Here is a 27032-nt window from a genome sequence, read left to right on the forward strand (position 1 = left end):
TTTAGTTTGCAGGCTGGGCTTAGTTTTTATTTATTTTGTTTTTGGGTTGGGGAGTGTCAACGGGCTGGGGTCACTCGCTGAGCCCAATCCAGGCAAGGACTCGGGCCTTCGGGCTTGGGTTAGTCCCAACCCGGATCAGATGTGGAGATTCGTCCCAGGTCAGTGTATTATAATATTCTATTCTTATTTTAATATAAAAATTAAAAAAATTCCGAAAAACTTTTTTTTTATTTTAGGAAAAAGCTTAGAAACTAGATTTTAAGTAGTTTTCTTTTAAAAGATGCTAAAATCTTTTATAAAAATTATACTCAAATTGAACAAGCTCTTAGGGCTTTATAATAGGACTTTTGGATGCTTTCTTTTAAGAGACGATGTTGGTCGCTGTTTGCGCTCTTTCATTTGATTTTATCCGATTGTGCACTTTTAATACATTTATTGTTATTTTTATCTTTAAATTGGTTAGGACTGACCTTAAGATCTTCGATTATCTACCTTGGCACTTTGGTTAGTAGATAGTCAAGTTTATCTACCGAAATGGCACTTGTTAGACAACTAGTATAATTTAGTCACAATCCCTACATCTCTGGTTGCGTACAAAGTGAGGTATTTTCCCATACTTCATTTGGTTTCTAGCCTACCTCATTAGGGTAGTGGCGACTCCTTACATAGAATTTTTAGAATCAATCCGAATTTAAATCGCAAATCCCACGCGACAATCAGGAAGATCCTCACTCTTGCCCTCAAAGCCACCGAGCACATTGACACTAATTACGCAATTAAACGGCATAATCTTCTTAATTTCTCATTTAAAGATCATAGGTGCATCTTGTTGATTTTGGCTTTTTATGTATTTATTCTAACTGTTTATAGCCAATACTTAATCATTTTTGGTGGGGCATCGTGTCTTCCACAATGAACTTTACACTTCCTTCTCATTATTTCATGGATCAGTCTTAGTTCTCTTCTTTATCACTTCTTATCGTCACTGAAATGAATAAAGAAAAAGGTCCAATATGAACTTTTTTTGCCGTTATTCTAACTCTCTTTGATAAAGGAACTGAAGTTGCTATGCTAAATTAGCACACATAATCTTAAAATATATCTGGAGTTTAAATCTGTAAACGAAACCCAATCCAAGTAAATTTTTGATTGAATTTCCTATTTTGGATCTAAATCGTATTTTATATAAGAAGTGGATCTTATTCATGCTATGCATCCAAAAGGAGACTTTTTTTGTGAATTACACTCATGAGGCTTCCAAGCCTTGACAATCAATTGTGCAACATACTCGTGAATTGCATCTCCGAGTATTTGAAGTAGTGTTAAGATTTTGTGTAATTTATTTGTAAGATCGAGAGATTATTTCGTGAAAATTGTGAGGGCTAAACACCGTATAAGTTATTGAGTATAATTGAGGGCTGGGCAATACTGAGAGTGTTTGAGTGACTTGAGTGTGATTGTAATGGCTGTTGTATCGATTGGTCAGCAGTAGAATCCTGTGCAACTCTTTCCGTGGAGTAGGTCCCATAGACTAAGCAACATAAATCCGGTGTCCTATTTATTTTCTTGTTCTATTTATATTATAATTCGATCGCTTGTTTTTCCCGAGACATTACTTGTGAAAAGAATATATATTCATATATAAAGTTGAACATACAAGGTAAAACCATCCATAAAATTCACTTTTGATTCACATTCTATTATCTCTGTCTTTAACAGTCAAACTCTCGTGACTGAGTTAATAATCTGGAAAGGAATACCCAATCTTTTTAAGGATGATGTCCGACGGCTTTGCCGCAGAGTAGGGCATTAGAAGGAATGTCGTACTCATTAGCTAGGCTGCGGACCGGGGTCCAAACCCTCAGATAGAACTGCTGTCCGAGGTACTGCCTTTCCCATGCCGCCGACCGCAAGTTCCACATCCCTTGGTTGTCCAAGGACACTAGTATACTCGTCCATGACCTCGGATACGCCTGCATTAAAAACAAGTATGCCAAATGAAGGGAAAATATTAGGTTCTTCATTCATGCCCCGCCGTCAAAACTTTGGCTAATGTTGATGATTGAAGCACTATTCTATTCTGGTGATAGCGGTCTTCAGTTTCCCCGTCAATTGTTGTACGAGTTTTTGACAAAATTCTCAATGTATCAGTGTGGCTAAAAACGTTTTTCGTGTGAATTTAATGTTTTTATCACTATTGTTCATGTGCTCTATACAATGTGCGCGTGCACTCTCTACCTATATGTGGTAGTTGAGTGTTTGATTTCCTACTCCAACGAAATGTGGGTTAACCTTATTTATACTATGGGTCGGAACTGCTGTTTGTCGATCTTTTCAGAGCAGAATAGAGGTATTATGAATGGAATTCATTGGAAGAATAATAAATCTTAGGTGTTATTTTACTTGACCTGAGCAGTGTGCCTTGTCGGGGCATCGACCAGATTGTAGATTTTCCGACTGGCCGGGGTCCACTGCCCGAATCCGTAGCTGTACGTTCCACATGCCTAGCATTAGCAACCAACTAAACTCTTAAAGGGAAAAATCTCAACGAAAGACAAGAGAGTTACCCGACAACCCAGAAATCGTAACCGTCAAGATGCCAAGACTGAACTGTGTTCTCGTTGTTTTGGAAAACAATCTCAATAAATTCATGAAGCGAAGCTGGCATGACTGAAGTGGCAATATTTGCAGAGCTGCCTGAAGGAATGCTTTGGAGGGAATTTGTGCTGAACACTCCATCGATATTGAAATAATCAGCGAGCTTTAAGGGTGTATCAGCATTAATGTAGGAGACACCATTAACCGCATAGCGCAGTTTGCCATTTATCAAAGGTGCTGAATTGGCCAAGACTATTGTCCTTGAGATTGCAATTTTTCCATAATGGTACGATCCTTGGGGGTTCGGCCTTGCTGCACTTGCTGTCAAATTCCACCTTCAAGGAAAGAACATTTCAAATTATATCAGCTTCGAGGATGATGATTAGACCAAATTTTCATAGCCAATATAGTACCTAATTGTTCTTGCTTGCTTCATGGACCAATGTATTTGGTAAGTTGGACCAGCTGGTAGTGGCCCTGAAACTGGGGTAAGTGAGTTGGTGTAGTGTAGCACTGCAGTTGCATTGAGAACCGTCTTGGTGAACCGCGTGGATGCAACGATGTAGTAGTCCTTTGGAGGCTGATTTAAGGTCACTAAGACAGCCACAGATTGGCCCACATGAACGTCGATAGAATCGTATGTGTTCTGGATGGTGTGAGATCCTTCAACCTCAACTAGCTCCAACATATGGCCCTGAATTCTGAAGTTCAAGGAGGTTGACAATCCCACATTCGAAATCCTGAACATAAATGTTTTACCTGGAGGACACAAAAGACAATTTAACTCATGAGGATCGACCATGGTAAAAGCAGCATGCAGCAAACATTCCATGGTTTTGAAAAATAGAAAGTGGCTTTAATTGCACATAAGTTCAGATAGTGAGTGACCTTGGTCACCGCTGAAGGTTGTATGAGCTTGTCCATTAATGAGGATACCATCAGGAAAGGGAAGAGATTTTCCCGAGTCGAGAGACTGCTGTAGGATCTGCAATAGTCATGAAGCATAAAAATGAATGGTGCAAAATAGAGCATATAATGTTTTAGAACCGGGTGTGAAATGCGGCAAAGAGATGTTTAGAAACACCCAGCAGTAGGATGGCATTCACTGTTGGAGCAGATCGGCAATACTAGAAGTCCATGACAGATTTGCATTTGAATACAAATTACACTATTAGATTGCACAATTTCGCTTATTTCCGATATGTGTTCAAGGAATATTGAGCATAACTTGTATCTTGCAAATGTACAATAAATGGTCGACCTTACTTGTATTAGAACTAGAAATATGATGTATCTAATAATACAACTAAAACAAAGGCCAATTCAAGTACTTTTACACGGCACATCTGAGATAAACCAAATCATTTTTGCAACAGAACAAGAATATATCTGTTACCTTGTGGCCAGTCTTGTACCAGTCCCCAACAAGTAAAGTGAAATCCCCGGCAGGGGTCGGGAAAGGAATAGGAATCTGAGGCCTTTCGTAGACATTGAGCGCCCCGAACCCTCCGGCAGCTTTGTGAAACAATGTCGAAGGAAAATATGTGAAAGTCCCGATCTGATCCTTGGCTTGGAACCTGTATGTGTAGTTCGAGTTTGGAGGGATCGCACAGTTTGTGCCCAGCACTCCATCCTGCCACGAGTTCTTCCTCTGTTTGATCCCATTCCTGATACCGACGATAAAAAAACTACAGGTTAGTGGTCAGTACAGTGCTGACTATGAAAGATGATATTGCAGTAACATCTTTCAGTTCGTGAGTTGATGACAAATTAAGCAGAGCATGTCCACATCTACAATGTCTTTCTTTCTAAAGTGAAATATCAATGTGCTACTAAGCAACTAGTATGTTTCTTAGGGCATGTCCCGTAAATCAGTTAGTCATGACTTTTCTTTGGTCAAGCTCAATCTCTTGGGCAAGCATTGAGATAATTTGATGTTTCTCAAGAATTAATTAATTATCTTTCCAGTAACTGACCGGGTCGAAAATCTGTGGGAATGTCACTTAGCCATGCAAATGAACAAAACAATTCCAAAACAGAAATAAGAGTGGAAATTGCAAACAAAAATGGACATTTTTTTTTCTGAACTTCCAAGTTAATAAATAATGCAGCAACATGCAGCAAGAATCCCAAAAGTAATTTCTTCGCTGTAAACTTCAGTTCTAACCATGTTAAAAGAAAGGGTTGGTCAAGCTTGTTGATTAAGTTGAGGACTAGGTTGTCATTGGTCACCACTTCGAGCTTTGGCCCTGGAAACTGCCCGTTTATAAGTATGACCTTCACAACAAAAAAAATGCATAAGACCAAAACAATAGTCATTAGAGAGAACTGAACAAGAGACAATTCATATTAAAGATGCAGCAACATCCCCCCCACCAACCTGTTGAGGAACACCCAGAGGAGCAACTGTACCATAAGTCACAGTCCATGTGTAGAACCTATATGGGTCATCAGCAACCACCACAGAAGCACTGAAGATAGCCAAACAGACCAAGATCAAGCTGATCACGCCTTCTGTTGCCATGTCTATCCAATCTGCAAAAGACGACCCACATTGTTGTTCGTACGTTAATTTCATCGCAATGAACAAGAAATCTCAACACGCAAGAATGAAGAACCCCAAAACAGAGAGAGAATGGCAATGCACCAGGATTTTGGGCCTCCGGCACGTTGGGTTTTGGCTCAGCTTGTTGCAAGTCACGGTTGCTTTGCTGAGAGGCTTTAAATAAAGAACAACGAGAGGGAAAAGAACTGCACTGGATAATGATTCAAGTTTGCTTTCTTTATTCCTTACTTTTGACCAACTGGGAATTTCGGCAAAAAAGTATGCCAAGACCCTTAAATTGCTCCGTCAGTGACTCACAGATTGAGGGGAAACCGCGCATGATACTTGACGCGCTTACGCATGATCATATTAAAATCACATAAATGACCAAAATCAAAACCAGGGTCGGTCCAAAAGAAAAAAGAACGATAATGAAAAGGAGGCAGATGCAAATTGTCATCATTTTCAATCATGAGTGAAGTTTCGAGCTTGTCTTTTTCCCTCACTGTTTTACTGTCGCATCCGATGATCCCACCCGTCAATCTCGCCTCTTATTCTTGCTTAACCACCCACCATTGGATTCTTTCTTGAATGTTTTGCTTTGGCTAATGTGGTTGTCTGTCTTTTCTTTTCTCCCTCTTTTTTTTCCTGCTGGAGCGATTCATCATTCTTCGAGACCCTTCATCTTCTACGATTACTATGCAGATTCTTTTGATTCTCTGATCTGAAAGTGATCTCCTGTTAGGTTTCAGCTGATTTGAAGCAAAAGACTAAATCAAAATTTGATCTTTTTAAAGTATAACTTTCGGGACAATCCCATGAGAGAAATTTAATTTTTTTTCCTCATGTTATATTTATAAAGTAGAAGAAACGCACAAAGAAGATAACATTTTGGTTTTAAATTCTTAAGAATAAGATTTTTAATGGATAAAGAATATAATGTACAGCAACTTAATGCAAATTTTGTGTTAGTTCTTTCATCCTCGTGGACAATGATGATTCATATGGAAGAAAGAAAATTTATCATATTCACGTCTCATCTACATTATTTACGGGGCCGCGCTTTTTCCACTCCCATTATAGTTAAAACACTTCATATTACAGTATTTTGACAATATTAATCCTTGTGGGTCTCATCTTTTTTAAAAATCCTTTTTTGTTTTGTTATGGTGTCTCGTTCGTTTTCTTCTTTTCTTTTTCTTGTGGGTCCCATTTTCCTCTTTTGTTACTTCTCTCCATTTTCTTCCTTTGTTATTTCTCTCCGTAAGTTCTTAAATTTGGTTATGGTTCAAGCATTGGTGGTATATGTAAAAAAAAAAAATCTCTTTTGTGAACTTATTTGTCACTTGTCGTCCAGACCACATCGCACTTATCGGTTTTTCAATCGTTGACCGGAGTATAGCCTAGCTCCCGCATTGAACTTTCGGTCTATCAGAACATAGGGATTCGAACAATTGACAGGCAATAGGGTCACCTCATTGCATAAGGGCTCGGATTTAAGAGTTGAGTTCGCAATTACCCCTCCAGTCCTCTCAATCACTAACGACGGCAGCTTGGTAATTAAGATCGGCGTGGAAGTAGGAGAGACCGCAAGGGTGAGGAGGGGCAAATCCTCGCCGATTGCATTTTTGGTTTGCGTAAACAACTTAGTGAGAGGGGGGAGATTTGAGCCATGTATTTGGAGGCTGGTAGGGAACGGCGAATCGGTGATAGCAGTGACAATTAGGACCAAGAAGACAAAGACGAAGAAGCAGAGATTGCTTATGAGCTTGATGAGTTTTTGGGCGAGGGCTTCAGCTCTTGGATTTGAATCTTTCATGGTGTTTTTTCTTGTCTTAGTGATTGATCAATCGAAAAGTTTGATTCGAAATGAGATAATTCATATTTGACATGAGATGGAAGAGGACTAGTCGGGTGAAGAGGAGGCTTCTGCAAATCTAGGCTTCAACACAAATTATTGACATGAGAGGGATGTTTTAGAAAGAGAGAGCACAGAGAGAAAAAAATGAGAAGAAGGAAAGTGGCTCTGCCAGAAAAGAGAAAGAAGAGAAGCAGTTGAAGAATGTTTAAAAAAAGTGAGACCCACAAATGTTAATATTGTCAAAACATTATAAGAGGGAGTATTTTAGCCATAGTAGGAGTGGAAAAAGCATGACCCTATTTACGAAACTAAATAACTGTTTTATCTTTTGCAAGCGTATCTTTGTGATAGATAAATCGATGAATTGCCACACCCTAAGATTTCATTTATTTGTATTGCTTGATCATAATTAACTCGGATATTTGTGTTTGTATATCAAAGTTTTGAAGCGATCCTCCTTCGTTCTCTCGATCATTTTCGTCTACAAGGAGTTGATGAGACAGCAACGCAAGCAAGACGTGGTGCTTCATGAAATGTAAGGTCTTAGATTCGATTCCTATTGTGTGTACCCCCTCGGTGACCGAGTAATTCGGTCGGGTCATTAAGAAATAATTTCTCGTAAGTCCAATTTGAAGGCCTAGCTTTGAACAAACTAAAAGGAGATAAACTTAACCTGATTTAGGAGAATATCATATTTGGGAAAGATCCACTTGGCCTCATGCAACCTGATCTCAAGGGAACATGCAACCAATAAAAAGGAGCACTCCCAAATTTCAAAATTCGAATAACTAAGTATATATCCCTAGGAAAGTCAACATCATCGGCAATTTGAGGTGGATATAACATCTCGAATTGTCATCCCATGAACTTCGTCATGGTGCAACCCCGAAGATCTTCCTCCCCTGTGCGTTCTACGCAGAACCAAGTTGACATTTGAGGCTTCGTACAACTGTTGGACAGCTCAAGATTTGCCATGTTTCATTGGTTTTTCGCTTCCGCCCCACGCATTTCGTTGCCTTAAACTTGGGAGATCAAGGTTGACTTCTGTGGAGTGTGAATGAGTGGCGATGATCCGTGATTGAGCGAAAGAGAGAGAGACAGCTAATCATTGCCATTCACGTGAAGTGTTCGGTGAATCGGATAAAATAAAGTCGAATGTCATTATCACAAAGGGAGTAATGTTTTTGCACGGTGATCGGTGACCTTAATCTCCGCCAGTGAATGTACGAAATTGTCTATCAGTTGGTTCGAGGAAAAAGTGTTGTGTTCGTGGAGTAAAAAGGAGCATTGCACCTTCGGAAAAGAGACTTCATACTTCCGTCATTATAAAAGTAGAAATAATGGTAAGGAGAGAGCACTATCATTTATGAGTTTACAAGTTTTATGTCGTGTCATGAGCGAACTTCTTGTCATCTTGTGCCTCGAACATTCATTACCCCATGTGAGGAGATTTCCTAATTTCTAATGCAATTGGGGGGCTACGGTGGCATGTTCGTTTATTTGCGGGAGGGCTAAGTAGTTATAACTCAAATTAAACATTTCATTAAATATGTAAAATCCTTATAGATAATGTCTAAAGGGGATAGTTGTGTTAGTCGCTCCTCCCCTCCTTTTTATCCATCAAGACAAGTAAATCCGTAAAAGATGGAGTGTGACCATACGATATATTTGCCATACAATCAAGAGGGTGCATTCTACTCAAAAGGATCATAAGCATTGAAACAATGAAACATAGAAACCAAAAATGTACATGAGTGTACCGGGCATGGGGTGATGGGCCGTGCCTTGTTTTTAGGCCTTGGGCCTGGTCTGGCCCATAGGCCATAATAAACCAACATTTATGAATTTTTGTGGCCGTGGATAAAATAACTCAGTCAGAGGATCAGTGACCCAAGCCAGCCCAAACGGCCGATCATTGGGCCTTATATTGGCCGGCCATTGGGGCCAAAGTTTCATTTTTTTGGCCTCCATAAATTGGCTCTCTTTTGTTTTACACAATGCCTTAACTTTTGCTCACATATCACTTCCAAAAGCTTTTAAACCATTTGTCAATTTCAACTATTTCGTTTCTACTTATAACGGTTTAGTTGCGTTTTAAGTATCACAATAAAGAGCAACAACAACACTCAAATCTGATTATCCCAATTAAGTCCAAACTTCACTGTGCAATTGACATAGGACCGTTGAGTGAGCTCTACCACAACACCACATATGTGCCGGCCGTTCTTGTTCCAGCGACTAAGGTGAAAAGGAGAAGTCATTGCCAATCGTCATGCACAAAGCGTGTCCGCCAATAAAACGTGACAAAAATAATATCATCTCTATTAGCTCTGGCGATGAAAAAAGATTGGTCGCCACAGATTACAACACCAAATCGTTGCTGTCATCTATGGCAAAGAAATGGAGTTCATCACCATAGGTGCAACAATGGTGACTTTTTGTCTCCAACAAGGAATAACCACATCATAATTGCATTATCTATAGACCCCAACTTGCCAAAACGATCTTGTACCGGTCTGTAATCCCGTCCATTAAAACCAAATCTAGGATATTCAGCGTAGGTAAATTACAGATCAATAATCAAGAATTTCGAGATTTTTGGTGCCCCTCATTACCCTCGGCTCCAACATCAAGTGGCGTCCGAGCTTCATGTGCAACATCCACCGCCCCATCATCGCCCTTCACCTCTACATTGTCTGTTGCTACCTCGTCTACCATATCGGTCACGCCTGGAACCTCCCTTGGTCGCTCCATGTTGCCCTTGGCGACTTGAGGCTTGTCTTCACTAGAGTCTAAATTGCCTCTAACGCAGTGAAGTTGAGCAAGGAGTACAGCCTAGAGGTGGAGATGGCAAAGCCGGCAATGAAGGAGACAAATCGGAGTGAGTTGAAGAGAGTGGGTTTGACGAGCTGGTGAGGAAGCTCAAGAGGTAAGATCGAGAGATTGTGCTGGGCAAATACGATTTTCAAATATTTTTAATCCTATCTTGGATTGCACCAAATATATGATGGGATTTTTTATAATTCGGAGGATATTCAAAGGATTTTTAATCCTACCTTATCATGTCCTATCCCAATCCGAATTTGGACAATCAAATGCAGCCTAAGTCTACTGGTTATAGGGGATTACATGTTGGGAAAATTGCCTCTAAAATCCTAAGTCTATGGCATTTTTATCAATTCAATCATAAATCTTTTAGTTATACCAATTGAGTCATAAATCTTTTCATGTTTTGCCAATTGAGTCAATTTGGCCAATTTTGGCCTGAAATCAGTGACGTAAATGCTAGCCATCCTATGGCGCTAACGTGGATAATTTTTAATAATATCTTAATATTTTTTTGAATTTAACTATCTATTAGTTATATTCTTTTTCCTTTCTTTTCTTTAATTTTCTTTGCTTTGTGTTTCTCTTACTACTCTAGCAGACTAAGGTCGTCAAGCCCTCACCAGCCCTTGCCCGCAGCTGCGATGGTCTGATCAAGGGCCGCGAAGCCCTTGCCTGCCACGACCCTCCCCAACTGCTGGCAAGGGCTTTGTGACCCTTGCCCCACCAGCCATAGTAAGAAAAAAAAAAGAAATGAAGGAAAAGAGAAGAAAAGGAAAAATAAAAAATTTGAAAAACATCAAAAAAAATTTGTCAACATCAGTGCTGGCCATGCCAAGTAGAACGACCAGCGTCCACGTCAGCGATTTCCAGCAAAACTTAGCCTAATGGACTAAATTAGCACAATTAAAAAGTTTAGGACTGGATTGATAAAAGTGCAATAGGTTTATGACTTTTTTTATAACTATCCCTATAAATCGAAGAAAGAGCAAATGTGGAATCGAAAAACTAGTGGCCTCATACACGAAATAAATTTGGGACGAAACCTGACTGCATACCATGTTAAAGTATCCAACATACAAGCTTAATCAAGTAGATGGATGGAGATTACGAAAATATAAAACTTATTGAGATTCCATAATCAAGATATTTGAGATACTCTACCAAATGCCATGGGGAAGAAGACCTAAAAGAGACAAAAAGAAAATCGATAAAAAGCGGAGAGAACACATCTTAGCTGTTGAACTAAAAAATTTAGTCATCCAAACAACTAAAAGAGAAAACTAATGTGAAATGTGATTGCTTGAGATGAGAATCCACTCATTAAATCTTTCTCATTGGAACCAATGAGTATGAGATTGCAGCAACCATCTAGACATAACTAGTTTCTCGTTGTTAAGTTTTTGTCTCATGTTTTCTTTATTCCTGATTAGAGGAAATCCTCTCATGGATAGGTTACAACCTGGATATCACTCACATTTATCACATTACGCATACGGTCAATTGCAAAGATACTCCGACCAAAAAAAAAAATTGCAAATATACAATAGCCGTTTAAACAAAGTGTGTTTATCTTTTTTCTTTTCTTGAGCTTTTAATGACTTTTAGTTGATATAGAGACTGTAGGGAAACTCTACTTGGATTACTGACAAAATCATGTTTACAAGAGGTCGTATGTATATGACGTGCAAGTCTAAAATTGGTAAATAATTTTTACAGAAGTCTATTCAGGTAAATAGTTTAAATATATAAACTCCGTACTCCACAAAAACTCCAATAATGCATGAGATGCTCATGCCAATACAAAGTACATTTGTCATAAAAGAACGTAATGGTCACTTGGGAGATTCATAGAGTTTCAATGAACGTAAGAAGAGTTCAATAAGGAACACAAAAACTAAGTGAAGAACGTCACTTTGTGTACAGAAGCCGCACGCGACAGGTGCCTTCTTGATGAGTTATCTGCGAGGAGGGATGCATGGACTCCACGTTTCCTTCAACCCCCTCACACGCGTTGACCCTCGGTCCAACCCATCTATTATACTCATCACTGCCCAACCTCTTCAAATCCCAAAGACATCGCAAAACGCCCATAGGGTCGAACCGAAAGAACATCTTCTTGAGCCTCGAGCTTCACTGGCAGTTTTTTCTCCGATGTCTGATTCTCCTGAATATTCACCAACTCCAAGCCCGTCCACTTCAGGTGACGTTTTCTGTATTTTAATTGACAACGTCTCTCTCTCTCTCTCTCTCTCTCTCTCTCTCTCTCTCTCTCTCTCTCTCTCTCTCTCTCTCTCTCTCTCTCTCTGTGATTCCCATTTATATGTTGCAGATGTTGTGAGGGACACGTTCCTATGGAGGAGGAAGAAGCTGAGCTTGATGGTGTTGGTCATGGCAACTGCCACTTGGGCAGTCATGGAGGTTTATCAGTTCAACTTCATCACTCTCTCTTCCTGGGCATCCATCTTCATCGTCACCTCCCTCTTCCTGTGGGGCACCACCTTGAGGCTTCTCGGAAAGTAATTAATGAAACCTCCTTCCTCATCATTCAAGAACTCAAAATTCTTCGAGTTGACTACAAAAACTCTTAACCCATTATAAGAATCTTTCTTGTATTGGAAGATTACACTTGAAAAAGAAAAAGGGGGAAACGAATCATATCAATCCTGGTGACTTTGCAGAGAGGAACCGGAGTTGCCAAGGATGGAGATCTCGCAGCGAACGGCGATGGAGATGGCGAACGCGGCCCGAGCGTGGCCCGAAGAAGGCATTAGGTGGATGTTCCGGGTTGGTGCCGAGAGAGACTGGTTCACGTTTGCTGGTGTGGTGGCTGGCTTGTGGGTGCTCTCCAAGATTGGAGGCTGCTTCGACTTGCTGACTCTTGTCTATTTAGGTAACCGATCGATCAACATCTTTTTGATTCTGTTCCAATACCCTAAACGATGCCTGTAATGAACGTTCCTTCCTTTTTTTCTTTGCTTGCAGCTGTAGTTTTGGGCATGACAGTACCTGCTCTGTACGTGAGGCACGAGGATAAAGTGACGCAGCTCGGAGAAAAGATGAAGACAGGGTCGAGGAGGCTCTACGAAAGGGTGGACGAGAAGGTTATCAGGAAAATGAAGAGCAAGTTTCATGCGAAACAGGAGACGGAAGAGAAGAAGACTGAGCAGAGTACAACTAGAGTTAGAAAAGAAAAAGGGGGACGCTTTTAGCAAAGCAGATTCAGATCATGGCTCGTTGAACCAAATGTGCTACAGGGATCGTGTTGGGCGATTTAGAAGGGAAGGCCGTAAATCACTTTCTTTTAGGATGAAATAATGTAAAGTGTGATGAGTTACAACTAAGTGGATCCGTGGCGCAATGGTAGCGCGTCTGACTCCAGATCAGAAGGTTGCGTGTTCGATTCACGTCGGGTTCAATTCCCGCTTTGTTTTCCTTTTTTTTTTCCTGCGATCGCAGCAAGATGAAACTTTTATTGTTTGTTATGCTGTAGCATCAGTAATAAAATATCTTTTTCAATAGAGAATATTTATGTAAGTCATGAAGTCTATATAAAGTTCTGGGTTTTCTTGGCTCTCAAAGTTTACCACGAGGAGAAATGCGCTGAGATATGGGGTTGGATGCGTTTGAGAGAGTATTGAATCCCTTTACTTAAGTAAACTTTAAACTCCAATGCTTTCCGGATATAGACACAAAGTTTGCTGGGATTGCAGATCTGATCGATTTCCAGTCCGGTTCCAGTCCGGTCCAATGGAACCGGTCACTTTTTTTTATCCTACTACTTGATACCATATAACTACACATAATCACAAAAATAAGCGTTCAATTTGAGCCAATGCCATGACGAATTGTGTTCCCCATGCCGACTATACATAATTAAAAATATATATATATATATATATGTAGTTGGTCCGGTCCAGTTTCTCTTGGACCACTCGGACACCGGTTCCACTTTTAGGAACCGGAAACCGGACCAACACTCTTGGGAATTGGACAAAACCGGCCGATCCGGTCCGGGTGATTTCTGGTTTGAGTGGTCTATTTTGCACACCCCTATAAACCAGCTAGTCTATATCCGATATGCAAAACAATGTCGTTAAAGATGTCCGAAACAGAGGTGCGAGAGATGCCAGTGAAGATGTCTTAAGTATCGAAAGGTGAGGTCCAAGCCAGATCTCACTATACATATATAATGAAAAGTAATATTTTACACTCTCAGTCTGAAGGCTTTGACACCACTGGATTTTAAAACCCACAAATATGTGATTACTTATTCTTGCATTTGCTTATTTCATTTGATAAGTATTAATTTATTTTTAAAAAGAAATTCAAACTGCCAACATAAAAATAAGTTCATATTTGTTTGTTGTATATTTTCCTTCTCCTGATTTAATATCTGCTTTTTGAAAAATCGAACTCTTGATCTTAAGTTTTATCTTACAAGCCTTAGACTGGGTCTCTGTCCTGTTAATTTGTTGCCCTCACTGACATAATCTCTCATGGATAACATAAGATTATTCTTTTGGAGAAGCAAAGAAATCTTCTCATTGATATGGAAAGTGAAGTACAAAACATGAAATCTAGAATGATTGTATCCGGTAGAAATATCCCCATTAATGTTTGTTGCTTTGATGTGATGATCAAGCAATCACATGCACGAGGGGAAATGTATCAAAAAAATCCTAACCTATTGCATTGATACCAATTCAGTCCTAAACCTTTTCAATTGAACCAATTCAATCATAAACCTTTTCGCATTGGTACAAATTTAGTCCATCTGGCCAATTTAGGTCGGAAATCGTTGACGTGGACGCCGGCCGTCCAACGTGGCATGGCCATTGCTGATGTGGAATTTTTAAATAATTTTTTTGAATTTTCAATGATTTTTTTTCCTTTTTTCCGTTTTTTTTTTCTTCTTTCTAGCTCCTTGCTTGGGCTTGTGGCCTGTCGCTATGGCCGGGGATCGGCCACAAGGGAGGGTCGCCCTCACGGCCTAGGTGAGGGCTGCCGTCGTGACCCTCGCTAGATCCGGCGACGACTGTCCTCGCCTAGGCCGCGAGGGTCCGACCCTCGCCCAAGCCGGCGAGGGAGACCCTAGCCCAGGCCGTGAGGGTCCAGCCCTTGCCAAATCCAGAGAGGGCCGTCCTTGCCGACCCTCCCCTGTGGTCGGTCGCCGACCATGACAATCAGCCACAGGCAAGGAGAAGGAAGGAAAAAAAGAAAAAAAAGAGAAAAAAATCTTAATAAATTCAAAAAATTATTAAAATTTATCCACATCAGCACCGATCATGCCACGTAGGACGCCCGGCATCCACATCAATGATTTTCGGCCTAAATTGACCGAATGGACTGAATTGGTACCAATGTGAAAGATTTAGGACTGAATTGGTACCAATGCAATAGGTTTAGGACTCTTTTGATACTTTTCCCCGTACACGAGGATGGCCAGCTGAAATCTTGGCTGAGCAAAACGAGATCGCCATGCATACTTAAGTCGCAACACAAGTGCTCACGTGCAAACACGCTTATAAGCACAAATTCTAGGAGTACACTCTTTTTGTATTGGGTTAATATCACAAAAAACCCCAAACTAATACATTTGTGTTAAATTTATCCAAACTAATTTTTTGACCACCAAAAATTCCAAACTGGTACGCCTGTGACAAATTTACCTTATGTTAGTTTTCGTTAAATTTTACCGTCAAATTACTAAGTTGGATGACACGCAGTAATTGACAATGTACCAAGTTTAGGATTTTACCCTCTGTTTGTCACAGGTGTACCGGTTTGTAATTTTTCGTGGTATTAATTAAATTTAATAGAAACTAACGGATGATAAATTTATCACAAGTGTACCAGTTTAAGGTTTTGGTGATTAAAAAATTAAATTTGAGTAAATTTGTGACATGTGTGCCGGTGTTGTTTTTCGTGATATTAACCCTTTTGTATTTTTGAATAAATGATCAAAAAAATTGTCTGATTCTTCAAATATAACAAATTAATATCACCCGTGCCCTATGTAATCGAATCCCTAAATGAAATATGCAATCTAATTTTAGAAAAGTCCATTCCAAAAGTAGGATAATATTTAAACACCATCTCTCTAATACTATGTTAATCCAATCAAAAAATTTAAGCTGAGAGACAGAGTGAGATCATATGAATATATATAGTATATATTACCCGTTATCAAGTGATGTGAGATAATATTTTAATAATATAAAGATTGTTAGCAAATGCTCAAACTCTACACGGATTCAGTGAACATATCTCTGTTTTAGAAAAAGCTATGGTAGACAACTGATGTGTCGCGCAAAGGGTAAAATGGGGCATTGGCAATAGCAATCTCCTAAGCTGGGAAGGACAAGACGTCAATGATATCCAACGCATTAAAGTAGAGGTGGCAAAATTAGTCTAAATTCATATTTTAACCGGTATTTAATGGTGCATGTCGTAAATAGATTTCCTTAAGTTTTAAAAATAAACTTAAGTGAGTCCAAAAAATAAATGCTAACAACTTAATAGCTCTTAAGTGGTTGAGAACTAACCCATTTCAAATTCATTTGAAAAATAGAGAAGTTTTGCACTGGCCTTCTAGTACTAGTAGTAAATAAAATGCCCAATGTGTCAAGTGGAGTTAAAGATGTCATCCGCTTAGACAACTTTTATTCTTTTCTTAAACTTTTTTAATTTATTTTTTCCCCTTCTTTCTTTCTTTTCCTCTTTTTTTTCTACGAAGCCTAGTGAGGGTCGTCGGCCGACCCTTGCTGACACCAGGTGAGGGCCAGCAACTCTCACTAGCCACTGGGAGAGGGCTACGAAGCCCTCAGCACTTGCAGGTGCAGGTCTCGACCCTTGCCCAGATCTAGCAAGGGCAGCCCTCACCGGCAACGGCCAAGGGTTGCGACCCTTGCCTAGACAGCCGCTAGGCGAGGGATTTGGGTGCGGATGAGGGTCCCAAGGCTTGCGAGGGATGTCGGTCCTCGTATGTGGTCGACGAGGATTAGCCAGTCCTCGTTGGGCTTAGAAGAAAAAAAAGGAAAAGATATAAAGAAAAAGAAAAAAATAATAGAAAAAATAAAAATAAAAAAAAATCGTAATTTTGAAAAAAAATTATAAAAATTGTTCATGTTAACGCCGGTCGTGCCATATAAGACAATTAGTGTCCACGTTAGTGATTTATGGTCAAAGTCGGCTAGAAGGACTAAATTGGCATATTGTTAAAATGTTTATAACTAAATTAGTAAAATTAAAAGGTTGATGACTGAATTAGGATAAATGCAATAATTTTAGAACCTTTTTTGAAATTTCTTGTATATTTCATCACAATGCAAGCATACTTTTCTAATTATTTATCTACAGTTCAATCTTTACATTTTTTATGTTTTTTTATTTTATTTACTAACAAATTTTATTTAGTTAATCTTTTAAATTTGATAAAAAAAACCTACCCAAGTAACATATTCTTATGAAGAGCTTAAAGTAGGTTAAATGTTTTGGTATGGATATGGATGTGTTTTTGTAAATATGGATTAAGTCGGGTTTAGGTCGGGTCGAATCGGGTTTAGGTCGCTAAAATAGATAAAAATAGATCAATTTGGATCGAATCATTTTTGACTCAATCCACTCATTTGACGGGCCTACATGTAAGGGTGTCCACATGAATGTTCCACCTCTTGGGCAAACTCATGTTTGCGGTCGTAGGAGCTCTTATAGCTTATCTTAGTTATTCTATGTTGTGATAATTAACAATTCGGAAGTTAACATGAATTTTACAAATTAAGTCAATGTGAAAGCATCAGATAAATAAACAAGAAACAATAAAGGAATACTCAAAATTTTCGTGGTTCGGTCCAACAAATGTCAGTACCTACATCCACTGGAAGAGTTGGCAGAAAATATCCACTAATAATCGAAGTCAAAATTTACAATCACTCACTCATGCACTCGAGTATTTTCTACATCTAAATTATACCCAAACTCAAAGTGTTTACAAATAAAACAACTCAAATGGACATAAAAAAACTGACAGCATAAATCAATGTGTTCACGCCCAAGCAAGAGCGCGCATATGGCTAAAAATAAGAAAGTCCGTACAATCTTTCTTCTTCTTCTCCATGCGACCGATCCTCCTCTCCAACGAAGAAACCCATAATATCTTCACTGTGCGTTGGCTGTACACCTTGGAAAACCCGCACCCTAATTCTCTTGCTTTTGAAAAAATGACACAAAAAGTCCATAAAATTTAATCAAATGTGCAATATGGTCTCTGAATTTTAACCCAATATATAATGTAATCCATGAACTTTTAATTTGTTTAAAGGATATGTTCACTAGAAGTCTTAAAACTTGTCACAAAAGTACAATTGAGTTATAAAACTTGTCAAATTGGTTCAATTAAGTCCTAAAATTAACACCATTTGACTTACTAATATAAAATACTGACATGATTTATTTTAATATTTTCTCTCTCCAACGTGGCAATGACGTGGCTAAATAATGAAACATAAGACTAAAATAATATCATTTTGACCCAAATTTGATTTTTAGTATTAATTTTATAAATTAAAATTTAAAAAATGCTTAAAAAAAAAGATGAGGAGGCAGCCCTCCCCATCGCCCCACAATTGCCGGGAGTGGCTGGTGAGGGTGGGGGATGGCAGGTAAGGGTCACTCGAGCCCAGCTAGGGGCCGATGACCCTTGTCTAGATCTAGGGAAAGGGTCGCGGCCCTCCCCCAGACTAGGTGAGGGTCGTTGGCCCTCGCCCAGACCTGGTTAAGGGCCGCCACTGGCAACTGACCCCACTAATGGCGTCCCTCGGCCAGTTCTAAGTAAGGGCCGACAACCCTAGCTCGATCTAGGGGAGGGCCGCAACCCCTCGCCTACCGTCGGCGAGGATCACCAAGGCTTGACGACCCCTGCCTACTGTCCCCCACTCTAGTTCGCCCCTCTCGGCGATGGTGGGGTGGTAACAGCAAGGGCTTGCAACCCTCCCGCCCTGTCCTCCTCCTCCTTTTTTTTTTTAATATCTAGCTTATTTTTAAATGTAATTGAAATAAAATTAGTATGAAAATAAATAATAAAAAAAGCCACGTCATCGCCGCGTAGATAGAAAAATAAAAAAAAAATCACGTCAGCATTTTCCGTTAACCAAATTGGACGGTATTAATTTTAGGACTCGATTGAATCAATTTGACAAGTTTTATGACTTAATTGCACTTTTTACAAGTTTTAGGACTTAAATGCACTTTCGTGACAAATTTTAGGACTTCTAGTAAATATATCCCTTTGTTTATTGTCATCCCCGAATTTTTGGTGCATGCTCAATTTAGTCTCTGAATTATATGAATATGTTCAATGTTGTCCTTCCATTAATTCAAGTTCAATGACTATATTGAATGTTTTCATATAATTCAAGGATTATATTGAACATATATCCAAAGTCTAGGGACTATATTAAATAAATTAAAAATTTTGGATCCACATTAAATATTAGGCTAAATTTTAGAAATTATATTAAATAAATTAAAAATTTCGAGATCACGTTATACGTCGAGGTTTTAAGAACTGTTTCTGTGATTATTCCATTTCTTTTACGGGGGTCAACGACTTTGACTTGGACCCAAACATTTTCTTCACCGGCGGCAACAACTTCGCCGAAGAGAGAGACCATTGGCGGCCACAACTTCAAAGAAAAGGACAGCTTATTAATAAAAAATTGATATACTTTCTTTTGTTTTCCTTTTCTTATTATTTCTAATTATCCCTGGACTCCACGTTTGCTTTCCTTTTGTCCCCATACACTTCTTGGTCAAATATTCAAACTTGGACAAGAAAAGTAATAAGTGCATATCTTGTAATCTTGGACATTTATCCAACTGAGTCAGATTTTGTAAATGGCTAAACTCAAGACGTATTTTAATATTCTAAGTGTCTCATCCTCAAGTCTCAAAGCAAATCTTTTGTTTAGTGTCTGCTAATTTCTACTTGCTTTGTAGCCATCAGTTATATATAATTAGATAGATGCGTTTTGCTTGATTGTTTCTATCCTCTTGATATTCTGTATTGTAATGATGAGAGACAACAAGGGCGTGAAGCACATACTCTGGGTTCTGCGGGAGTATCAGCCAATTTGTTCAGGGGAAGTTTATTATGTTTTTTAATACATATTCTATGAGATCTATTAACATGTCAACATGCAGAAGCATGCATGGCATTATTTTTTGTTTTACAAGTTATTGGATATGTTATGTACATGTTGTTGTCACCCGAATTTTGCCCATGAATCCATGATATATCTTTAAGAGCATATAAGCTTTGTAAATAAATGATGTGGGATACTCTAATACCCCCTTTCACGTGCTAATCGACACGTAGAATTTGATAAATGGGGGCCCACATATTCGAAAAAAAACAAGAGTAGAGTTTGGTTATTACACCAAGATTAAAATATGCAGTGCATAATGAAGAGTACACGAGACATTTGCAGGCTTTATAAGATGATTATCTATGGTAACAATATATTATAATATTAATTACAGTCAATTGGAGATAAATGCCCAATCTTGAAAGATATGAAGAATCGAGGATAATATGGAGAATCTCCTAATTATCTCTATCATCGCCTTAAACTTAAGTGATGTGGAAGAAGTCAATTGGAGTTTGGAGGAAAGATAAAAAGTGACAATCATGAGAATAATGACCTATCTTGAAAGAAGTACTAGCATTATTATCTCGGAGTTTGGAGTATAAAATGACAATCTATTTCAATGTGTTTTGTCTGGTCATGAAAAGTATCATTATTTTGTTATTTGAATAACATTCCAATTGTCGCAATAAATGACTACTATCTCACTATTAAGACAGTCTCCCATGTCTTCTAGTAATCATTGTAAATACAGAAATTCTGATGACGTATCAACGATATTATGCTTATGTACTAGATTGAGGGACTTCTAGTAATCATCGTAAACACAGAAAATTCTGATGACGTATCAACGATATTATGCTTATGTACTAGATTGAGGGACGACTATTTGTTTCTTGCTACACCATGAGAATAATGACCTATCTTGAAAGAAGTACTAGCCTATAGTGGCATGACGATCTAAATGGTCACCTGCCCAATTAGCATCAAAATACACTCACAATGCTTAGGCAAAATGACGAGAAAAATGAAGGCCATGAAATAAGGTACCCATGACGTAACAATGAATCCTAATAACTGCAAAGTGAGTTGTACATGATGCAGTCAAGGACTGAATGACAATGAGAATGGTATATGCAATGTTAGGACAAGTAATAGTGAGATATACAAAACTGTCAATCAGTTGTCGATAAAGTGTAGGATTTAGAAGAGGATGATTCCTATCTTTGTCATAAAATTTGGTATTAGTCTCAAATCCTTAATAGGAGTTTTAGCGATCTTGTTATCAATAAGTCTGCCTCAAGAAAGAAGATCGGGGGCACATTTCATTTGAGAAAGATAACAACTAGAGCAATCCGAACCATCATCCAAGTCTAGGAAATAGCTAAGTTGCCCAAAATCCTTTATCTTAAAACGTTGATTGAGATATCATTGGAGTAGTGGTCGTTGCCAGTATGTTCACGTGGAGGGAGACCACATGTATATAACCCAGTAAATAAGCGATTTAGGATAATTTAACGCTCCTCTCTCACGTGTCATCCGCATTAGGAACGACACATGAAATTAGGAACAAGAAGTGGAATTCGACAAATGGAGAGCTACGCACGCGAAATAAATCGGGGCAAAATCTCGCTTGATATTATGTTAGAAGGTCCATGATATGGCATACTTTAAAACAGACGAAATGATCCATTCATGAAACGAAAACGAAAAAGCCTGGCTCATACACGCTTAATTAAACACCGTGTGCTACTGAAATTACGGAAACCTAATCTCGTCCATTCTTGCTTAACGTTTTGTCCACTGGATAAAGCTAACACCGGGTTTGGATAAATCTCGCTGAGCTTGACTCGGACAAAATACGTGCCCATAGCTTTCCCTTAACAAACCGTCAAACCGGAGCGTGGCCTCCAATCGTCGCTCTTCCTAAGAAACTTCCATATATATAATGACGAAGGGTGCGTTTGGTTCAGATTTGGGAAATGACTTTCGGCCTCGAAACCTCCTTTTCAAAATGTTGAACCATTTGGTTCAACTTTCGGCCTAGCATTGGCCAAATGCTAGCATTTGGAATGTCGAAAGCCCAAAGCTGGTTCGGCCTAGCATTTGGAATGCCAAAAGCCTAAAGCTGGTCCTGACTAGCTTTGGGCTTTCGGCATTCCACAAATGCCGAACCCAATTTTTTTGACCCCAAACTACCCTCACTTATTTTGGCTTATTCCGATTTTGCCCCTCTTGTTACTGTTCATCTTCTTCGTGAGGCGGCCGGCGAGGGAGACCGACACCCGATCGGGCCGGCGAGAGGCCGGCGAGGTCGCACGACCCAGGCAACGGCCGCCTGAGGTCGGGCGACCGCCCAGGCGTCGCCTGCCTGGGTTGCGCGAGGCTGTCGGCCGTAGGCCTTCGCAGGTCGCAGGCTCCGGCGAAGGGTAGGGTAGGGTTTTTTGTTTTTTAATAAAAAAAATAATTCCCAAAGCTCTTTTGTAAAATTTTTTTACCAAACGCTACTTGGGTCAAAGTAACTTTACAAATAATGTTTCACCAAACGCCACCTGTATTTTCCCAAAGGATTTAAGCTAAAGGTATTTTTATTCTCTCAAGTAGCATTTTGAAAGTTGAATCAAACGCACCGAAGTATTTGGCCGGAAGTTTTCGTAACAACCACTTTTATAATAAATAATAATATCAGTCAAGAATCTCTCACCTTTTGGTTCATCTCATCCTCCATTGTTGCTTCAAAGACCCGGAAAAACAAAAGAAAAGCGTCCTCTGCAAATCTTGGGACGTGGGTTTCAGAACCTCAAAAGCATCCTTGGTGAGCCATCGAAGTTTCAGATTTTCTTGGCTTGTTTGGTCTGTGAACAAAGAAAGAACAAGAAATGCCAGTTGATTTCGCAGCAGCTGCTCTGCGAACAGCATTCAGCGAGCTGTTCTCGCTCGTGAAGGACGTAGTGAAAACCGTTCCCGCGTTTGGTCCGCAGCTCAAGAAGATCGAATCCACCTTGAGCAAAATAGAGCCAATCATCACTGAAATTGATGAGTACAACAAACGAGTATACAGTCCGAAAGAGACAGGAACGATCAAGGACTTATTGGATAAAGGCAAAGGACTGGTCAACAAGTGCTTGAGGATTCACCCACTTAACCTGTGCAAGAAGTATACGCACTCGAACAAGCTGACCAAGTTTGATGCAGAGCTACTGAGGGAGTTCGAAATTTACATCCAGCTGCTGGATGCGAGAAACAACGGGCAGATATTGTGGGAGATAAGAGAAGTCAAGGAATTGATCCATGCTGGTCAAGCGTGTGGCAGAGTCCTCCATAGAGGGCTCGGGGCTTCGGGCAACCTCGCAGCCCCAGAGGCACCGGATTTCATTGTCGGGTCGGAGGTGGAGGCATCCTTGAGGAAGATCAAGGAGCGGTTACTCAAGGAGGGAGTATCTGTGATTGTTGTGACCGCACCACCCTGGTGCGGGAAGACAATTCTGGTTAAGAAATTGTGTCATGACGTGGACATTGAAGGTATGTGTGATTAGTGTTTTGATTGATCCAGAACTGATGAATTTATTGATTGATCCTTGCCAATTGGTCACCTCTAATAGCCTTTTGGTGATCCTTTTATGTGTATCGGAGCTGTTTGCCTGAACAATGTTCCACTTTTGCGCATAGTTACATGATTGAATCCTCTCTCTGTCAAGCAATACAATTTCTTGTGGATGTGAGTGTTTGCACAAAGAATTACTTGGGTTTTTTGCAGACGATGTTTCATCCAGTAAAAGAATCTTTTTTTCATTGCTTCATTTCGGTTTTGATATCGTGTCCAATCTGATAGGTCTGTCCCAAGCTTTTAGCTATGCCATAACTCCTCTGTTTGATTGCTGAGCGCTTTTCTTAATCAGCTGAACTCTCTCCTCTTCAGATGCCATACGCTTTATACTTAGTATTTCCGCTATCTAGTAACTACTTAGCTCTGTTTCTTATCCCACCAAATACAATAAACTAGAAGTGCTGTGGCAAATTTTCATACTCTTTGCAAGCGATGGGAGTCAGAATTACTGTGGTTTGCATATAGGTAAATTCAGAAACATCATGTTCGTCCCTGTGAAGAAGCCCAACCTGAGAGACATTGTCCAAAAGATGATTCAACATAACGGTTTTGCGGTACCTGTGATTGAAACAGAAGATGCTGCAGTTCAATACTTGCAGCTGCTGCTCAAGAAAATAGGACAAAATCCTGTGTTGCTTGTGCTGGACGATGTGTGGACCGAATCACAATCCTTCCTTGACAAATTCAAATTTGATAAGATAAAAGATTACAAGATTGTGGTGACCTCAAGATATGAGTTTCCTGCTTGTCATCCTGTGCATCACCTGAACCCACTTCCTCATGGCGATGCCCTGGAACTTTTTCGTCGAACTGTTACCATTGATGATAGCAGCATGGATCCACCAGATGAAAAGCTCTTGGATCAGGTATACTCTTTCTTTTGTGCATCCATTATAGGACTTCTTATGGTCATTGAAACTTCCTTTCATTTTTTATTCTTCAAAGAAGACGTTTAATAATATTAACCTGGCTATCCTTGCTTTCGTCTCTCTTTTATCAAAGAGAGGCCTTGTTTTGTACTAATTACGAGTCCTATCGAGTTCCAGTAATAGTTTTCTTTTGTTTTTTCCCTTGTGGCAGATAGTGAAATCCTGTAACGGATTTCCATGGGCTCTTACAGTCGTTGCCACGTCTCTCCAAGGAAAGGATCGTTCATTCTGGATAGAAAAGCTTACTGTATGGTCTGAAGGTCATTCCCGTTTGAACACAGACATTGACATTCTAAATTGCCTGAAAAAGCACTTGGACAACCTGGATGGTGACCCTTCAATCAAGGAACGTTTTATGGACCTCGGCTCGTTTCCGGAGGATTGCAAGATCCCTGCCACCGCCCTTACTGATATGTGGGTGGAATTGTACAAGCTAGATTTTGATGGCGTGCAAGCCATTACCGACCTCCATGACCTCGTTTACAGGAACCTAGCTGATCTAGTAGTCACTAGGTATGGCTCTGAAGTTCGTTTTGTTCTCTTATTCCAACTTTTCTATTTTTCTAATGCTCTGAAAGTACCTCCCCGAGACTAGTTGGCATCTGATTAGTTTTTCCTGATAGGTGACTGTTTGCAAGTGTAAAATGGACAAAGGCATGATGAGATCTTTGCACCGAGATTGAGAGTGTGACTCCAAAGTCTAGTGTTTCTGTTTCCCCAAACTCGGGCATTCTAGATGTTTTGAACCCACATCACAGTTACTGATCGTAACCTTCCGTTATAATTTATACAAAACCCGCTAAAGAACATTTCTACTCCAGACATAATATATCAAAAGTGGGATTGTCTTCTTTTGCTAATAAGTTGGTATCATCAAATGCCTGGCACTAGATTTTGGCACATGAAACTTGAGCGCAAATGCTGATGTCAAAGTGTTTGATTGCATACATACAGGAGAAATTCAAGTGACGACGACGACAAATCTTACAGCAGCCACTATGCTATGCAGTACGGTATGCTCAGAGAGCTGGCTATCCTGGAGTGCAACCAAGGGGAAATAGAGAAGAGAGAGAGACTCATTCTGGAGTTGACCGGAAATAGTTTTCCAGACTGGTGGAGCAAGCAAAAGCAACAGCCTCTTGGTGCTCGTCTAGTGTCCATCTCCACAGGTTAGGAACTTGATCTCTCTCTCTCTCTCTCTCTCTCTCTCTTTCTCAATCACCTGTAGGGAATAATTCAATTGTTTGGTAGTTTGTTGCCTTCTAACCTCCTACACACAATGCAGACGGAACATTCTTAACACCCTGGCCAAATCTTGAATTGCCAAAAGTTGAGGCTCTTGTCTTGAACTTCGCGACCAACAAGCAAACCAAAACTTATGCTTTGCCTAAATTCATCGAGAAGGCAGATAAGCTTAAGGCCCTGATAGTAACAAACTACAGCTTCTTTTCAGCCGAGCTGGGCAATTTCCATGTGATCGGGTCCAATTTAAGGAGGATCAGACTTGAACGCGTCACAGTTCCATTAATAAGCATGGGAAACCTATGCTTGCACAGTCTGCAAAAGATATCCTTTTGCATGTGCGAAATCAGTCAGGCTTCAATGTCAAACGATGCCAAAATCTCCAATGCAATTGCAAACTTATTGGAGCTTGACATTGAGTATTGCAACAATCTTGTGACATTACCAGATGGCATCTCTCAGATAAAGCCTTTAAGGAAGCTTAGCATCACAAACTGCCATAATTTCTCAGCTCTCCCTGAACAAATTGGGCAATTGGCATCCCTCGAAGTGGTCAAGCTAAATTCCTGTACGAACTTGTCGGAGTTACCGGGCTCAATTGGATGCCTCCGAAGCTTGAGATTTCTTGACATATCTGATTGTCTCAATCTGAGCACCTTGCCTAATCAAATTGGCCAAATGGTTAGTCTCACGAAGATAAACATGAGAGGATGTATGAGGTTGTGTGTGTTGCCACCATCGATCGTGAAGCTTACGAGCTTAAGGAAGGTGATTTGTGACAAAGAAAAAGCCGTCACATGGTGGCCTCTCAAGGAAAGTCTCGCTGGCTTGCAGATAGTAGTGTTTGAAGAAGAGCCTAACTTAGATTGGCTACGTGACTGACAAACATTTCTTAGAGACTTGGAGAGACTGAGTTTCACTACCTAAATTAGGTACGTCCAAGAATAAGAATGTAAATATGTATAAAATATCGCTTCTTCTTTTTCCGTTCCCATTTGTCCTCATTTTCTCTTTAATACGATCTAGCTTTTTTTGTCGAACATGTCTATATTAACTTTTACTTTTTACTTTTTACTTAATTTAAAAGTATATCTGAGGAAATTTTTAATTTTGACTTTATTTTAAATCTTGTGACTCGTGTGATTTGACATTTTTTAGTCTTATTTACAAAAAACTTTCATAATTTATAAATACTGACACCTAGATCTACATATAAAGTTTCTATGAATTTTCAAAATTTGAATAACGGTTTAGATTTTGGTGTGAAAATAAAAAC

At 39.6% G+C, this 27032-nt stretch overlaps 3 protein-coding genes and 1 non-coding gene across 4 annotated transcripts; 3 read left to right on the top strand and 1 right to left on the bottom strand.

Annotated features, from left to right (window-relative positions):
* Positions 1-1669: 1669 nt before the first annotated feature.
* LOC115686829 (L-ascorbate oxidase homolog) lies at positions 1670-5401 on the bottom strand. Its single transcript, XM_030612246.2, has 9 exons — positions 5246-5401; positions 4979-5133; positions 4766-4875; positions 3995-4265; positions 3487-3583; positions 3012-3357; positions 2568-2933; positions 2409-2487; positions 1670-1973 (listed from the first exon to the last, which is right to left on the bottom strand). The coding sequence occupies exons 2-9, from the start codon at positions 5120-5122 to the stop codon at positions 1770-1772; spliced, it is 1617 nt and encodes a 538-aa protein (XP_030468106.1). The 5' UTR covers positions 5123-5133; positions 5246-5401; the 3' UTR covers positions 1670-1769.
* Positions 5402-11984: 6583 nt separating this feature from the next.
* On the top strand, positions 11985-13094 carry LOC115686248 (reticulon-like protein B13). Its single transcript, XM_030611476.2, has 4 exons — positions 11985-12033; positions 12163-12349; positions 12512-12723; positions 12816-13094. The coding sequence occupies exons 1-4, from the start codon at positions 11985-11987 to the stop codon at positions 13040-13042; spliced, it is 675 nt and encodes a 224-aa protein (XP_030467336.1). The 3' UTR covers positions 13043-13094.
* Positions 13095-13176: 82 nt separating this feature from the next.
* Positions 13177-13248, top strand: TRNAW-CCA (transfer RNA tryptophan (anticodon CCA)). The gene has a single exon. It is a non-coding gene; the product is annotated as a tRNA-Trp (tRNA).
* A 9402-nt stretch (positions 13249-22650) lies between these two features.
* On the top strand, positions 22651-26747 carry LOC115683761 (probable disease resistance protein At5g66900). Its single transcript, XM_030608372.2, has 5 exons — positions 22651-23500; positions 24051-24451; positions 24666-25027; positions 25469-25683; positions 25800-26747. Exons 1-5 carry the CDS (start codon positions 22858-22860, stop codon positions 26636-26638), a joined length of 2460 nt encoding a protein of 819 aa, XP_030464232.1. The 5' UTR covers positions 22651-22857; the 3' UTR covers positions 26639-26747.
* Positions 26748-27032: the final 285 nt, after the last annotated feature.

Source organism: Syzygium oleosum, unplaced genomic scaffold (genome assembly GCF_021117445.2).
Source record: "Syzygium oleosum isolate NSW1041296 unplaced genomic scaffold, Sole_v2.1 Sole_v2.08, whole genome shotgun sequence".
Lineage (NCBI taxonomy): Eukaryota > Viridiplantae > Streptophyta > Magnoliopsida > Myrtales > Myrtaceae > Syzygium > Syzygium oleosum.